Consider the following 16704-nt stretch of genomic DNA (forward strand, 5'->3'; position numbering starts at 1 on the left):
TTTAATCGGGTCAAATAAGTTTAGTGTAGCGAGTGCCGTGTGCATGTGGATGCATGGAGGGGAAGGTTGGGCATCCAATTTGATGCCGATACAGCCAGCGACCCTTTTCTCAGTCCTCAGTCCTTTTTGACGGTGTTCATGTCTGGTCCGAGCAGACGACACGACCAATGTGTCCACTTCACACCTCTTTCTAGAAAATTACATTTATTTATTAATTTGTCTCCTTCCCTTGCCAAAATCCACGACTTCAAGTAGGTACGCACGCAGACAAATCCCGGCCCCAGCGAGCGTGAAAACCCTCGGGAAATCCGGGGTAATATATGAAAACAACGGACAAACTGAAATTTGAGCAATACCCACATGACACGAAGGCATTACCACTAACGGGCAAAATATCCATCATTTCTACAGTAGCTGTAAAGCTCTAAATTGACTGTGAAAACATTAAACAAGCTCACATTAATTGAATGTCATTCGGCGCCGGAACATATGTGGCAAAAGCTAAACATACAAGTAACTTTGTATACGACAGAAGGATGGAATCTGACGAGAATTTGGAATACAGCTTAAAATCTGCTAATCATGAAACTTCTAGATTTAAATGCGGCAGCGTGTATATCTGAATTTTGCTGCAGACATATGTTTGACAAGGTCAATTAGCCAATTTGCCGCAAATATATGAGAATTATCCTCCACTTTATTTTTAGGTTCGTTTTGCTACTCTTTTGGCTAAGTGAATTGGGATATTATGTGTGAAGGAGCGTTCCACAATGGACGATAAGCATAGGTTTTTGTTCTATTCTTGAAGCAAAAATCACATACGATAAACTTGCAAGCGAATTAAGGCCTATATGACTTTAAGATATTGAGGATTTGCTTTGAAAGGATAGATTTGGTCATAAATGAGGCCAGAAACTGTTGGTCTTGAATATCAATTGATTCATGAAAGCATCCGGAGTCTCTAATGTATGCTTTTGACGAAGTGGCACTACTTGCAATATTCAATTGCTGATTGTAAGTTGATCGTAGCATTATTTAGATAAATTGATGGTTTTAATCTTTTTTCTAATCAAGTTCTATAGAAGAAGGTTCAACATTAAGGATTGAGGTCAATTGGACGGCCTCTGTGTCTAGTGGGTTCATAGCTGAAGTATTTTTCCTGCAGCTCTCGGTGCCATCGACTGCTTGGTCTCATAGAGGCTATTAAAATCTTTCCCCTCATTTCATAATTTCACTGCTTATGCTGACTGATTTAATAGAAGTTTTCAAGGTAAACTTGGGTCATCTTGCACTGAAAGGTAGCTTGATGTAAGGTGTTTTGAACCGAACCTTTATTCATATGCAGAAACCTGTTTGGATTTTTTTGTTAAGGTTGGCATTAGCTAAAATGAAACTTGAGAGTACTTTAGCATGGGAGGAAATTACAAGGCCTATGACGGCTTTACATTTGCTGGTGGGTGTTATTACCCAATAGTTGACGGCGTTGCCCATCGTTTGATGCATTGACAGTCGGTGAACAACCTTTCGTTCCAGGTGAGACTCCTTGGTATCTACTATTTTTACTTTTTAGGGCTAAAGAGGACACTAATTAAGCCACCTTCAATCTCTTGGCCACTAAGATGACTTTTCAATGGTGAACAGTGCATATCCTTTGTTGGCTCTCTGACGAGAGTTGTAGCTAATAAGCAGTGGTTTGCATTTGAGTCCTGAGCTTCAACTCAAAATCCCAAAAATTAGCATGTGCTTTAAGTACACCCTGCTTGTAGTTTACGTCTGACAGCAACTATCAAGTAATCCATCCACGTTAATTTTGGATTAACAAGTTTCACATATAGAGCAATAGAGCGCAACATCCAGGCCCCATACTTAGCACTATTCAAATGAAGAGGAAATTTCACAGAAACTGCTAAGTGCACCCTGCTCGTAGTTTACGTTTGTCAGCAACTATCAAGTAATCCATCCACGTTAATTTTGGATTAACAAGTTTCACATATAGAGCAATAGAGCGCAACATCCAGGCCCCATATTTAGCCCTATTCAATGAAGAGGACATTTCACACAAACTGCTAAGTGCTCAACCTGCTATTGCTTCAGAACGCTTCCTCACCGGGAGATTTTTAGGATGAGTAAATTTGGACCTAATGATACAGATTTCCTTCACTACCTCCCAAATAGCTTTCAGCATGTTTTCTTGTTTTACCCTGAGATAGTTCAAGAGTGCGTAACACCCAAGTCCCACATATCTCCCGACTCAATCAATAGTTTTAAGAGATCATTTCTCACAGGCAACTAATAAATCAAGCCTTATGTTGCATCCTAGGCTGCAATAGTTGAGATGACTATGTTTGAACTCAAATAATACAAAAATTTATTACTACCTCCCTATGGCTTTTGGCAATCTATCTTGGTTTATTCCGGGATAGTGCAATAGAGCATGATGTTCAGGACCCACACTTCTCCCAACATAATCAATTAGATTAAGAGGCCATTTCCCATAGGCTGCTAAATTACGTCAAGGTTTATATAGTATATTGCATCATAGCAATTCTGCTCTCCAATTATTGAGGATGAATAAGCTTGTAGTTAAATAATAGTAATTTCCATTTCTACCTCCTCTATGGCTTTCAGCAATCTTATCTTGGACTTCTGAGATGTGCACTAGAGCATAACCCTAAGGCTCCATTTCTTCAACTCAATTTATAAGGTTAAGAAGCCATTTTTGTCCATCTGCTAAAATACATAAAGCCTTTTATTGCAACAGAGCTGATCTACTCCAAACATTGAAGATGAATAAGGATGGACTTCAATGAAATAAATATCATTTACAACCTCTCAACCACATGTGCACATAGTTCTCAATGAATTTATTTAGGCAATTGTGGTTTGTACTTGAACCATTTAGGCCACATCCTGGAGAATGACCTTTCTTTTTGTTTATTTTCACTAATGAAATATTTTTAAAATCCCTAAAAGCATCTACCTTACAGGGGTAGACAAAGTGACAGTGGTATGTAATAATTTTTTTAATCTCTGAGCAATATTGCATGTTATTTAAACCAATTATGCAGTATCTTGTGTTGGTTTATTACAACATATTCTTGTAGGTCTAAAATCAGCAACAAAAAGTAATCACTGAATGAATTTGTCAAAAGATTTAGTGCATTGAAGCAATCTCATGAGTTTGTATATGAAGGAAAACTATCTTGCGGTGATTAATTTAATAAGGAATCCTGTTGCTGATATTCAACGTTGTAGAAATTTTGTCTGGAAATTTTGTAAGAAAAATTAGCTTTTCAATTATCGTAGAATAGCCTAATCACAAGAACTTTCTCCAACTTTTCCATCTGTATTTTATTGTATTCTATTTGTACTGAACTTTTTCGCCCACGTCTTTCAAACATTTCTTGTTTTACAGATCTATCAGAAATTGTGAAGGAGCTTAATACTTCAGGCAAGCATGGATCTTAGAAGGTTAGAGAAATGCTCAAGCAATTTGAATATTGAGTAGAGAAATGAAAATAGGATCCAAGGCAAGGAGCTTTACAAAAATTATATTTTACAAGTATAGAATGGGTTCGGAGTCCAAGCAGTTCTCCAGAGACTTAATAGGACAATCTTTCGGGGAAGAAAGTGATGGAGCTTCACAATCTGTCACGTTGATGGATTCTGCATCACAGCAGTCTGGTTTGACTGAGCTAGAAGCAGAGCTTGAAGCAGAGTTGGAGCGTATGCAATACAACTTATTTGCTGAAAGTTCTTCTGACACAGTGATTTCAGATAGTGAGGTAAATAAATGTCCTAAATTTTTCTGTAGAGTTAGTCTGATGGATCTATCAAAGCAGAGCCTGCTGCAGGAAATTTAGATGACACATTGATGCAGATTTTTTCTTTGATCTGTAGCAGATGCAAAATAACATAACTTGAAAAGAAGAAACAGTAGAAAAGTTCTAACAGAGACTATAAAGGGAACCAAATACAAAACAGAAAAAAAAATGTCTCCATTACTCGGGCTAAATTACATGTTCTGTCTTAAGCTCTTCCTGGAGAATCCCCACTGGAAACAAGAATAGAAAACAGCTCTCCAAAAGAAACCCCTGAGACTCTTGTTAATCCCAGCAAGTCACCCCTCTAATAAACAAAACTGAAAAAAGAGGGAAGAAAAGCACCTAAATGACCACTAAAATTCCAAAAATATGTAAGCACAAGGAAACGGATGGAAGTGGAGTCATGCACATTGAAGGGGGAAAAAGCCTAGCTAGCATGCCCTGCCTTTCTACCTTGTCAGGCACTTCTATAATCTTTCACTTAATCGTTTTGTCTTCTTTCAGCCTGTTGTTGGACCACAAATTGTCCTTCTCTGCTAATTTATTGTTTTTCTATTTTCCAAAGTTTTTTGGGGCTTAAACTTACACACCTTCAATTGTCCTCCTCCATTGAAAACTGTTTTGACTTTCCTCACTGTTTATCTTATCTTTTAGAAAGAAACTTGTGCCACTCTTCCGCCATCAGTTTCTTCAACTTTATCCGTTTTTATAAGGATGCCTTTCTTTCCTAGCTTTGTATGATATCTATAAGTATTTTGTTGCTCACAAGGCAACTCTTCTTTCGTGCCATCCTCCGTTGTTCTCAACTCCTTTATACCTGCAACAATAGTAGAGCTAGACAATAAGCTATAGTAAACAAACCTTAATCATTTTTGTTTCCTCTCCAAGGAAGAGATGGTCCTCTGTCTTTCATCAGTTATGGCCATGGAATTTTCAAGACATCGTCTTGCTGCTTCTTTACAAAGTTTTCTAAAATCAATCACTTTATCAAATATGGACCCCGGAGAAATCTCCTCCTCTATTGCTTCATCTCTTACATGAACTGCTTCCACAACTGCAACATCTAGGAACCCTCTTGGTGTCTCCTTCTTATCCAATCTGTTGGGGTGAGTTTCAAAGTTATAGGTGGATCCGTAGTTGGGTTTGAAGTGGCCGGGTAATTTAATTTGTCACTGACTATGGCTGCGACTGACTATGGCTGTATCCTTTATTTCAGTCTTCTAAATCTTTTCTCCTTCCACATATCATTGATATTTTCCCCTTTATTTGGGGTAACAGTGAACACAACTCAACATCTTCATCCAACACGCTCTTCATTTTCATTCCATTAATCTATCTTCTCTCTCTCAAACTCTTTGCAAATCCACATTTGAGGGGCTTCCATCCCCCAGTAATTTTTCCAACTCCTTAATGGCTTTAACCTTTCTTTGTTCTAGCAGCTCCGTCCCCTAGTCAATCCTAGACTTCTATGGCTTTCTTGTCTGAAAAATAGCTCATATTCACAAGGAATATATTTATTCTCACCAATCATTTCACATTCTCACAGACCTTGAATGCTTTTTCTTCAGGTTTCCTTTTATTTGATTTCCCATTATTGTTTGCCTCACATTGCTCCAACATCCACCACCATAATTCCTCCAACTCAAAGTCAACTTTGGAACATCCTATACTTATCTTTTGTTTGCTTTCGTCTCTTCATTTGTTTGATTTTTTATTCAAAGTTGGTTGTCCTCTGTTTCACCTCATAAAAAAAAGTCCACCTTTGCATCCACAGCCATAACTACAACTCTCCTCTGAACTAGGCACTCTTTCCAAAATCAAGGCTATCCCACATATTCTCTACTCCCTCCCAGTATCTTTAGATGCTTATAACAAACAATGATGTTTCCTTCTTGTTCTGAAGTGGATGTCATTGATTACAAGGCAGCAACTAACAGAACCATAAAGCAACAAACAATAGGAAACTTCATGGTCAAAAAAAGCCAAAGGGAGCTAAGTTTCCAACCAAAAGAAATTTCTCTATACTCTGGGCCAAACTACATGTGTTCTCAACCTCTTCATGGCCAATCCTCAGTGAAAACATGAACAGAAAACTGGTTTTAAAACGACCTTAGAACTCTCATTACTTCATTCCAATGACCCCTAATAAACAAAACTGAAAAATATTTTTTTTTAAATCACCTAAATGGCCACTAAAGCAGCCATAAATGACACTTGCAACCAAAATTCCAAAATTATCTAAGCATAAGGAAACTGATGGGAGTGGGAAGATCTGCATTTAAGGCACCTCACATTACACATCATTGATTTCATGCTCCATGAGTTATGATAGCTGAGTTACCCCAGCCATTGATTTTCTTCCAATACAGTTGAAATAATATGAATTTTACGTGCGACAACCTGTGCTTGAGTTAGAGTTTTTAAATGGCTTAGAGAGGGGAGCTGTATGGTTCCATTTTGTTCAATCATCTGTTGTTTTCTTCCACTTTAAAATAATTGATATTAAGACTACTTAAAGTAATAATGCAAACTACCTGATGTTTAGATTTGAATTTTAATAGCTTTTACTTCAGTTATATATTGTAACGAAGAGTTCATCTAATATCAGGTCTATTTATCGTCAATGAATATTTTAAAGTATTGTAAGAGTGCATTTGACATTTGATCAAATACAAATACGTATCTCACTAGCTTTAGCCTGACCCGTGTAACTGCCATCTTGGGTTTTTTGGCTTCTCCAAGTGCTTGCATGTTTTGTTAAATCTTAAAACCTATTATTTCATTTGACTGGACTATCTGGGCAAATCTGTTCTATTGGCAATTACATTCTATAGAATTAATCCAGAGGACTATATTTATATTCATCTTAGTAAACTGATTGTGAAATAATGTTCACATTTTCTAGTAACTGATAGTTCTATGATTCCATTCTCTACTTCTGTTAATTGTTTCTGATTCTTCTCAGAATAAAGCGACAAGAAGGCTCTTTGTGCCCCTCCTCTTTCAATATGCTCTTGTCCTCCTCTCGGCTTTTTATTGTAACTTACCTGCCATGTTAGTCTTTTTGAATTGAAATTTCTGGCAGTTTGCTTAATGGATCGCATTCTTTGGATATAAGGTTCATAGATGATAATAATCTTGACATGTTTTAAACTTTCAGGCATATGTTGTCATGAAGTGTGAGCGTAATATTGAATGGTCTGAAACAAAAGTCAAAATTATGATGTCCTTTATTAAGGATAGAGTAAGCTTGTTGAGATGGACCTGAGGTAACTGCTTCTTGTGTGCATGATCTTCTGGACTTACTGTTGTTGAAGTTCTCGATGATACCAGCAAAGCAACAATTCTGAACTCTTGTCTCAGGTTATACTGGCAGCAACTTACTGTCTAGACAATTTTGGCATCAGATACACCCTTGCCTGAAGCGTTATCATCTAGATTGATGACCTTTGTTATAACTTATGAATTATGCTTGTAATTAAAAACTTATACCAATTCTTCACCTTGGCACTTGAATTCCTTTAGTTGCATATGTTTAATCATTAATGTGATTTAATTTCATATCATTTATAGCCTTTGATCCAGACTAATTTGTTTGACATACCACATCCAATTCTTATTAGCTTATACGCTATATTATGTGTTTGCTTTTCATGGGAAACAAGTTTCACGTCATCTAACTGCATTGAGTTGCCAATTTACTGTGCCCAGTTGCCAGTAAACTGCACTGGTTTCCAGTCGGCAAACAAATAAGAGTAAATCAGATCTCTGTGTCAAACTAGATATCCAAATTAAGTCATATCAAATTTTAACTCCCAACTAATATTTTTCGTTTTAAAGGCTGCAAATATCTTATATCCGGCTCAATTATCAAGCAGCTCTAGAATCCCAAAATTATTAGATGTACCATTCCCTTATAAATAGATTGAAGGAGAGTTTGGTTCTCATTTAAAAGAAAATTCTTCTTTGGTAGGGTTCTGAATCATATTTCCTGCAAACTCTGCTGATTTTTTCTTATTGGCATCATTGACTGCATGGCACAGTTGTGCAGAATCTTGAGGTAAGCCACTTGCAATGGTTTCAATAAATGTATTTTTGGTTATCTGTATTTAGACGGATATATTTCTACTTTAGTAGGGTTCCTTAATATTTTCCTGCAAACTCTTCACATTTTTCTTATTGGTGTCATTGATAGCTTGAATGATTGTGCTGAATCTAGAGGAAATCACTTGCCATTGTTTCAAATTTTCAATGAATGTATTTTTGGGAATCTGCAAGTGGACAGATCGTATTTTGTTGTATTTTATTTTTAGAACATTTGTTTTTTGACACTGACAAGTCAAAGCGCCTAAAATTGTCCAATTAGTGGTTTACAAAATGTTGCGCATTCAGTTCAAAATGGAAAAGCCATCTCCACTGAAGTTTTACTTTATGTGTAGTGATGGTTATAGTCTGTCTATTTAAATAGAAGAAACAACTATATCAAAATAAGTACTTTTAGTGTGTAATTGCACTTCACAGGCATTTTAGAGTAAGAAGCCCAGAGAATAGAGCAGGGGAGAGGAGAAAAATTACAAAAGAACTGCCATTTTGTATGTCCCAGGCTGGGTAATTCCCAATATGACTTGGGCAATAAATTTGTATAAAAATCTATTTTCCCTCTGGTGGGTGCTTTTAATTGTCATTTGTGTGACGTTTTCAGCCCAATTTTGTTAGTTTTTGGTGTTCGATTTCACAGAAATCATGATTGGTACAAAACAATTGCACGGTGATTATGTGTAAGAAACATTTTAAGCTTGGGACTTTCAATAAATCATACATGTTTCAATTTATAGAAATTTTTAGATGCTAGATTTTCTATTGCTAGAGTTGGATCATTATTTAAATTTTTTTTTTCAATGTTTTAAAATTCAGTTCATGTGTTTTGCACAAAAGGTTGAAATTGCCAATGGTTGAGAACTAAAAAAGAAAAATCCTCCACCATGTCTAAGTCTACAAGTACTTTATGGACTGAAGTCTGCTTCTATCCTTTAAAACTCCTTCCTACGTCTAGCATCATCATATCTTATGTAAGCATTTTTTACGACTATTACATTGCAGCTGAGTAGATGAAAGACCAAGTTGATTTCCAAATTATAAACATCTGCCTCAGAAATTTTCAATAGGCATGCAAGACACAGTAAAAAGTCAATAAAATTCTAATTGAACATCTACAATTCAGAGGAAAGTAATAGACTCAAACAAACTGAATCATGATAAGGGATGTAGCACAGAGTGGCATACAAATACAATCGATAAAAGATTTGGAATATTCAAAACTGAGTTTCAAGCTTTGGGTTACAACTAACAAACAGGAAAGTTGTGTACTGCGGTAGTGTTGTAAACTGCATCCTCATACATTTCCAATTTTACATGCTCTCCTAGCCCCCACTTCAGTGCTCATGACTCCATGCCCCCTAATTCGATTGCTCTTGCTCATCCCAAAGCCTAACATTATTTGCATTGTGCTATTTTGTTTCCCCCGGCCTCTAATCCAGTCCTTCAGGACTAGACTAGCACACCTATGCTATAATTCCCCTAGACTATGGTGCTAAGTGACAGTGTCCAGCCAAAAGACCCCATTTTTAATATGTGTTAGCATTGACAAAGGCATCCATGGTTGATTTCTTGTGTTTCTTTCACGAGTGAAGATGTACAAGAGACCCCCTCCTAGCATTTACCTTTCGTGAAAGCTTCAAGGAGAATTCAATGGAGAAGGTGCATCATTATGATTCAGCAGTCTTTGCTTCAGATTTGAGGATTATTTCGAACATAATTGTTATAGGGAAGGTTGAATCCTCCCATGGCATGACTAAGGCAAGTCCTTAGACGACATCAAGCACCATTTTTCTCCCTCTTGTGTGCAAGTTTGCAGATTCAAAGGTAATATGTTGCAAATCTAGAGAAGGTGGAGTGAGACAAGAAGATTCTGATTTGGAAATAAGGACTGAGATGCTTCCAACTTTCAAACATAGTCTTGTGGTTAGTGACCTAGTCTAGCACTTTTTTGGAGATTTTTATAAGGACACATCAAAGTGACGTTTCGGTTCGAAGTCCATGATGGATACAATTTTTGGGTCTACTAGGATGATGGCACTTGACAAATAGTCCTACCATTTTGAGCCCAAATTTCAATGACAGGTCCCTTTCTAAATCTACTATCCAGATCTATATTCTATATTTCTTTATCAAACTTGTAGCTCTCTATCACAAGTTCATCTCTTTTACCTAGTCCTAGTTGCATCAAAATAACTAATATCAATCAATCAAACTAAATCAATAAGGTTATTGCATTAATTGAAAAAACTTTGTGTTTAGCTGTTGTTTGTCTCCTTTGGCTCAAAGTTGAATCAAGTGTTGATCCTGTTAGTCCTAAGGGATCAGATTACTAAAAGGGGAGGGGGAGGGGATGGGGGGTGAATCAGTAATCAACTTTTAAACCTTTAACTGGTAAACAACTTAATATCAACACATGAAAACATCCACATATTTGACATAGAGATTTTGGTATCACAGAAACCCAACTTGGATGAAAACCACGATGAGGATTAATACCCACAAATTGTGTACTCTTCTGAGATACGCCCTGTTAGGAGCTTAACCCTAATAGGAGTTACAAAGACACTGTTAGGTGCCACCATGTTAGTGGATTTACCTCTAGCCCTGTTAGGAGCTTTACTCTATTAGGGGTAGCCTTGTTAAAGGACTTTGAACACTAATTAAAGTGCCACCTTGCTAAAGGATTTACAACAAAGGACCTATTAGGATCCACCTGGTTAAGGGATTTTGACTGTTGTAATTGTTAGGGAACAACAGAAAGAATGATTTCTATAACAACACTACCTTTGCCTAGTGAGATCCACTAATGCTCAAACTCAGTTCTCAACATAGTTAACATCTTCCTAACTAGACTACACTTTGCACTTCTTCACCGCACTTGCTCAACCGCGATTGACAACACAAATTGTTCATCCTTCTGCAATATATACTAGACTTCTAAGTCTATTCCCTTAATTAAACCCTAAACATGCTACTGATATGAAATTCAAACATCCCGCTCACATCTATCACACCACAAGACAATTTTTAAATTAGGAAACTCAATTTCAAGACCATACCGACGGATTCATGAACTGTGGTGCGAATAGGTCAAATACATTTTGATCAAACTTTTGCTTCCTCTGGAGTCTTCTCCATATACAGTCCTCGAACAATGTGATGCCAAACCATCACGTCCAAATGCTCATCCACATCACTAGATCAGTATTGACTCATCTAGATTCACAACAACCATAACACCAGTTAGCAATCATCAGCTAATTGATTGTTACTCAAGAACTCATTCTTCTTTAACCTATTCAACAAACCTATAACTGCTATGCAAGTCGCCTTTCCATCCTGGAACTACTTTACTTGTGATGATAATGAGTTGCTATCATAACTACATCAGCTTCAGCTGCTTCACTGACGTCATATCATCCTACGATCGCTCCACTTTATTCAATATAGATTTGAAAAATCACTTATCGTTTGTCACTAATTGTTCTAGTAATTGCACTATTAGTTCATTGATCATCTTAATCTTTGCTTTGGCATCAACGATTGCCATATGCACTTCAAGAGGCATCCCTAATGCTCTCTTAGCCATCACACCCACTAAACCTTACTGCAACACTTTGCTCATCATAATTATGCTCAACAATATACTAGGAACACTAGGTCAATAGTTGACATCAATGACAACACAATAATTGATTATCATGCAATCAAATTTGTATCATGACATTAGTGACATCATATATGACATTACTAACATCACCAATCATCACACTTTCAACTCTATTTGTTACGCCAACAATCTTCTCCTTTGGCATAGATGGCAACACCTAATACACTTCTATGTTCAATGTGCACAAACTTGTTTAGGAACAATCAACAATAGAAACAAATTGTTTCCACTTCTATCTAACATCTTCAGATGCTCTCCCTTACACTGAACTTCTCTCCTCTTGCATACATTATCTCCTGTTGTCTGCACATTCTTCTCCTCACTTGTTCAAGCCAAAGGATTTTTTTTGATTCGGTGAGTCAAATCAGCGATAAAGGGTTTATGAAATAAGTTACTAAATTTCAAGGGTTTTTTAAGTTTGCCAATTCGTGGCCGATTCGATTCCGATTCATGGTTGATTCACAATTCGATTCGGCCTTTCTAATTTTGATTCTCGTTACTTTGATTTACTCATGTCTGGCTGTGCAACGTGCATAAGAGTTTGAAGAAACTGTTACACCCAAAATTAGTTTTCTTATTAGGACTTTGTTCAACTTGGAAAGAGATACAACCAGTGCAATGCTTCTATAGGGGCATCCTCTATATGACTCTGAAATAAGAGACAACAATCTTAGGAATAGTCAAGAAAGACAATTATAAAGCATCACGAATCTTTTGTATTAATGTTAAGCCAAAAGCCCAGGTTGGTGTAGAATGTATTTGGATGTGATTATACAATCTTTAGACAGCCACTCCAAGATTCATCAAGGATGACCAACAAGGTCGAGATGAAGGGTGTAGGTTGATGGTCAACAAACAACAGGTTACGTACTGCATGATAAGAGAAAGAAATTAGTAACTAATAAACAAATAATAAAAATAAGCAATCTAACGAACTAGGTCAGCTTATGGTAGTCCAAAGTATATGTCTTGTTTTTCAAGTCGAGTGATGGGTGATCGAGTACATATTGCCCACGCAAATCCTTGGCCAAGGTAGGCAAGCAGCATGCTTGTTGTTGTGATCACTAGAGGTCAGGGTTGCTAGCAATTGGTAGAAGGTTGATGGAAGGTATCCATAGCCTAGCTTGTTGCCTAGCTGACACTAACACCAGGATGCTCAATGGCAAGACAGTGGGGTCCCAAGCCTAATTCTAAGGTAGGGAGGGTCTTTCTCAATTGAGATTGTGTGGGGATACTTAAAGATCAGCGGTTGGGAGGTTAAGCCCTTGGCAATGCTTCTCCTCACTACTAGATGCCAAGACTTACACAATACAAGAATATGATCTACATGCATGATAACTTCTTTATCAGGTACCTTACTTTTATGTCTTCGCATTTCCAATTGATGTATGTTGTAGATGGTTAATATAGTTAAATCAGTTATTCTTTTCAATAGATTAGGATTCAGTTAATCCGTTATATCTATTGTTCATTTCATTTGAATATACAAATAGATGTTAATGTTTGTAAGGTAGTCGTTATAACTATCCTTAATGTGATTCTAAAATGAAATATTTTGTTAAATTAAATAGGAATGGAAAAGTATTCCCACCTATCACACAGGTGACCCGAGTTCATTCCTTGGCAACAACACCAAAATGTAGAATGAAAATGCTACTTAAATTCACAAAATAATTAGGACATGTATACAAAGAAACAACATTGAATGTACCTCATTACCACAGTACCAAGTTGGCGAGGGAATGATTCACTTTGTTCATACCAAAACATCATGAGTACATCAACAATATTTCAAAGTCCTTATAAAAGGGTTGGTTGGTTGGGTAAACCAACTGACACATTCCCTCACTTCCTAACTACCCAACCCACTCAAACTTAACAAGTACTAAATACAATAATACTTTATTATGGACTACACTTGTTACAAATAAAATCAAATGTGACTGGTTACTACTTAAATCATTTTAAATACACGAGTATATATAGAAATGCTTGAGAATGGTTCTTTATTATATATATACATAAGTACATATATATAAATGTATTTAAATTAAGAAATTTTAATATAAATACTAATGAAATGTTGAGGAATTTAATATGAAATTAAATTCAGGAAATTGTATATATATATTATAAATGATTTTAAATCGATTCAATGCTAATCATATTACCACTATTCATATGTTGTGACTGTTGTTGAGAATCAACTATGTGATTAATCAGGGGTTATGATTGTTGAAGAGATGTGGAGCCATGTCCATGTGGAGACATGTCCCTCTATGGACATGCCTCCGCTTGTCCACTAGAGTTCAAGTTTGCTAGCAGTTGGTAGATAGGTTAATGGAAGCTATCTATAGTATATCCCTCCATGGACATGCCTCCACTCGTCCACTAGAGGTCAGGGTTGCTAGCAATTGGTAGATAGGTTGATGGAAGGTATCCATAGCATATCCCTCCATGGACATGCCTCCACTCGTCCACTAGAGGTCAAGGTTGCTAGCAGTTGGTAGATAGGTTGATGGAAGGTATCCATAGCCTAGTTGGTTGCCTAGCCGACACTCTTAACACCAGGATGCTCAGTGGCAAGAAAGTGATGTCTCAAGCTTAATCCCAAGGTAGGGAGGGCATGTTAGAGTAAATTATTTATTACTCTAGGTGCTTTAGCTCTCTTAGGTGCATATAACTAATATTTTATATTAATTATATTGTGCAAACCTAGCTTTCTTTCCTTTTGGGTTTCGTTCACCTTAAAAGGTTGAACTATTGTATTTTGTTTTCATAACTTAGAATACATTTTTTGCTCTCACTTTTCTGAGAACTTCTAAGCTCTATTTTTTCCGTTTTTCGGCTTCTCTTCATTGCAGGATATTTGCATGCAGGTGTTCTTGAGGGTCTGTGAAATTGGATTTTTCAACTTCTACATGGTATCAGAGCGGGCCTGTTGCTTCCTCGTCTGAAGATTCTTGAAATCACGATTTGCAGTTAGAAACCCCAGTTTCTTCGGAGTTTTTTTCTTCAAAAGGGTGAAAGGCGAATTTTCGGGGCACTTTGGGCTCAAACGGATGCCGCCATTGGATCCGGAAGGCCGTTTGCAGTCAAAATACATAAAAAACTTGTTTTTGGCCTCAGGGCGTCTGGGAAAATTTTTTAGCCCCTACGGAGGCCGTACAGACACGTTTTTCAAAAAATATATAAAAATTGGCATTTTACAAATGTGCCACCAGCGCGCTGCCTGAGCTCCACTCTATGGCCACCACCGCCCCGCCAACCGCCCATCGCCGCCAGCTGCACCACCGGGCCTGCGCTCCGGCCCGGCCGCCCCAAGAGCGCCTCCGTCGGAGGGCGCCACCGGGTTCTCCTCCCGGGCGCTACCTCCTCTGGCGGCACTGCCGCATCTACCCCGCCGACGAATGCTGACATCAGCATCCCGACATCTGACATCACAAAACAGTCGCTGACGTCACTTGCTGGCATCTTTTCTTAGCGCATGCTGACATCACCTTTCCAGTGGGTGACATCATTTTTAGGCAAACGGATTTTTTTCCCAACGACTTCCTGGAGATGGCCATACGGGCATCAATTTTAAGCCCGTGTCTGTAATTTTCCAGAGAGCTTATTTTTTGGAGCAGCAGTTGGTTTTTTGCTCATAACTTGAGCATACGGACGTATTTTTGCGATCCGAAAGAAGTGCCAGAAAGCTGACTTAGAGACGGAGACAATGATGCTGGTTTCGTGTGATTCCGAGTTCATTTGAGCTCCCAAATTTGGCATTGAATTAGAGGCTTTTGTTTTACTCCTCTCTACATCCATATTCCAGGTTTTTTTCTTAGTTTCTGTGTTTTTCCATAGTTGTTGCTTTGATTTTGGGAGATATTTTTATTCGTTGTGGGGGCGCGCATTTTCTATTCTGTAATTTGCTTCAGAATCAGACCCTTCTACTTCCGTCTTTTCTTTCTCTCAATGTCGGATCCTTCTGTGATTCGGCTCACGTCGCACAACTATCACACCTGGAAGACACAGATGACCAGGCTTCTCATGTCGAGGCTTATGGTCCTGCCTCGATGCGAACCAGCCAGCTCTTACGCGCCCTTATGAGGTTCTTCAGCACAGAAACAAAATGGATGAAGCCATGGGACTGATTGCACTCAACATTTCAGACAGTCTGTTATTTCACCTAGATGGTTTGACCACTCCACGGGCTTATTGGCTTAAATTTCAGACTTTGTTTGGTCAAGTGAATGAGTTCCGAGCACTTCAACTTGATGCAGAGTTGACATCTTTGACACCTGACAGCTTTCCCCCCATTGAGGACTTCTTGATGAAGTTCAAATCTCTGCGCACAGTTTTGCAGGGATGTGGTAGAAACAAAACAGATGATGAGTGTATTTTTTTGATACTCTCAAAGTTGCGAGGACAGTATCAAATCTTTTCTTCTACTTTCTCCACTATGGATGCCTTGGGTAACAGACATCAGATGCCCTCTTTTGAGATTTTCTGTGATAGGTTAACTCGTGAGCAATCCAAGCTCACTCAGATGGATTCACTTACAGGTTCACCATCACAGGCATTACTTGCCAAGGATACACAGGAGCAGAAGCCGAAGCAGATATTTGATTCCTCTTCTCAGCACTCTACTGGTCCATCCTCTTCTTCTAAGAAGAAGGAGAAAAAGAAGACTGAGACTCCTTCTTGTTCCTATTGTCAAAAAGGAGCTCATGATGAGGCACATTGTTTTCAGAAGAGATTTGATGGCTATGAGAAATAGATTGCAGATTTGCAAGCCCTTCTTCAAAAGAGCTCTATTTCATCCCCATCCTCTTCTACCTCACAGGGGTCTGCTTTTCAGTCTTCTTCCACCTCTTCGACATCTTCACCGGATTTTAGACAGGGTCATGAATTACGGGCTTCCATTGCCTTCCCTTCCCAGGTCCCTTGGATACTAGACTCAGGTGCGTCTCACCATATGGCATCTTCTCAAGGGGTCTTCTCCTCTATTGAGCCTTCTCCGATTCCTCATATTCTCATGGGGAATAACACTGCTCTAACTGTTTGCAGGAAAGGTTCCGTTCGCATTCAGGATGGCACATTCAATGATGTATTGTATGTTCCATC

General features: G+C 38.0%; 1 protein-coding gene across 4 annotated transcripts in view; it reads left to right on the top strand.

Annotated features, from left to right (window-relative positions):
* The first annotated feature begins 374 nt into the window (after positions 1-374).
* Positions 375-16704, top strand: part of LOC149553358 (uncharacterized) — a 41538-nt gene continuing 25208 nt past the window's right edge. The window contains exons 1-3 of one of the 4 annotated variants that reach the window (XM_089788819.1): positions 376-1014; positions 1346-1533; positions 3416-3785. In XM_089788819.1, the coding sequence (XP_089644945.1) occupies positions 3513-3785 (273 nt within the window). In that variant the 5' untranslated portion in view covers positions 376-1014; positions 1346-1533; positions 3416-3512. The other 3 variants (XM_089788823.1, XM_089788821.1, XM_089788820.1) reach the window with 3 other exon arrangements.

Source organism: Cupressus sempervirens, chromosome 6 (genome assembly GCF_028749045.1).
Source record: "Cupressus sempervirens isolate cs-2001-9-10 chromosome 6, ASM2874904v1, whole genome shotgun sequence".
In the NCBI taxonomy this organism is placed as follows: domain Eukaryota; kingdom Viridiplantae; phylum Streptophyta; class Pinopsida; order Cupressales; family Cupressaceae; genus Cupressus; species Cupressus sempervirens.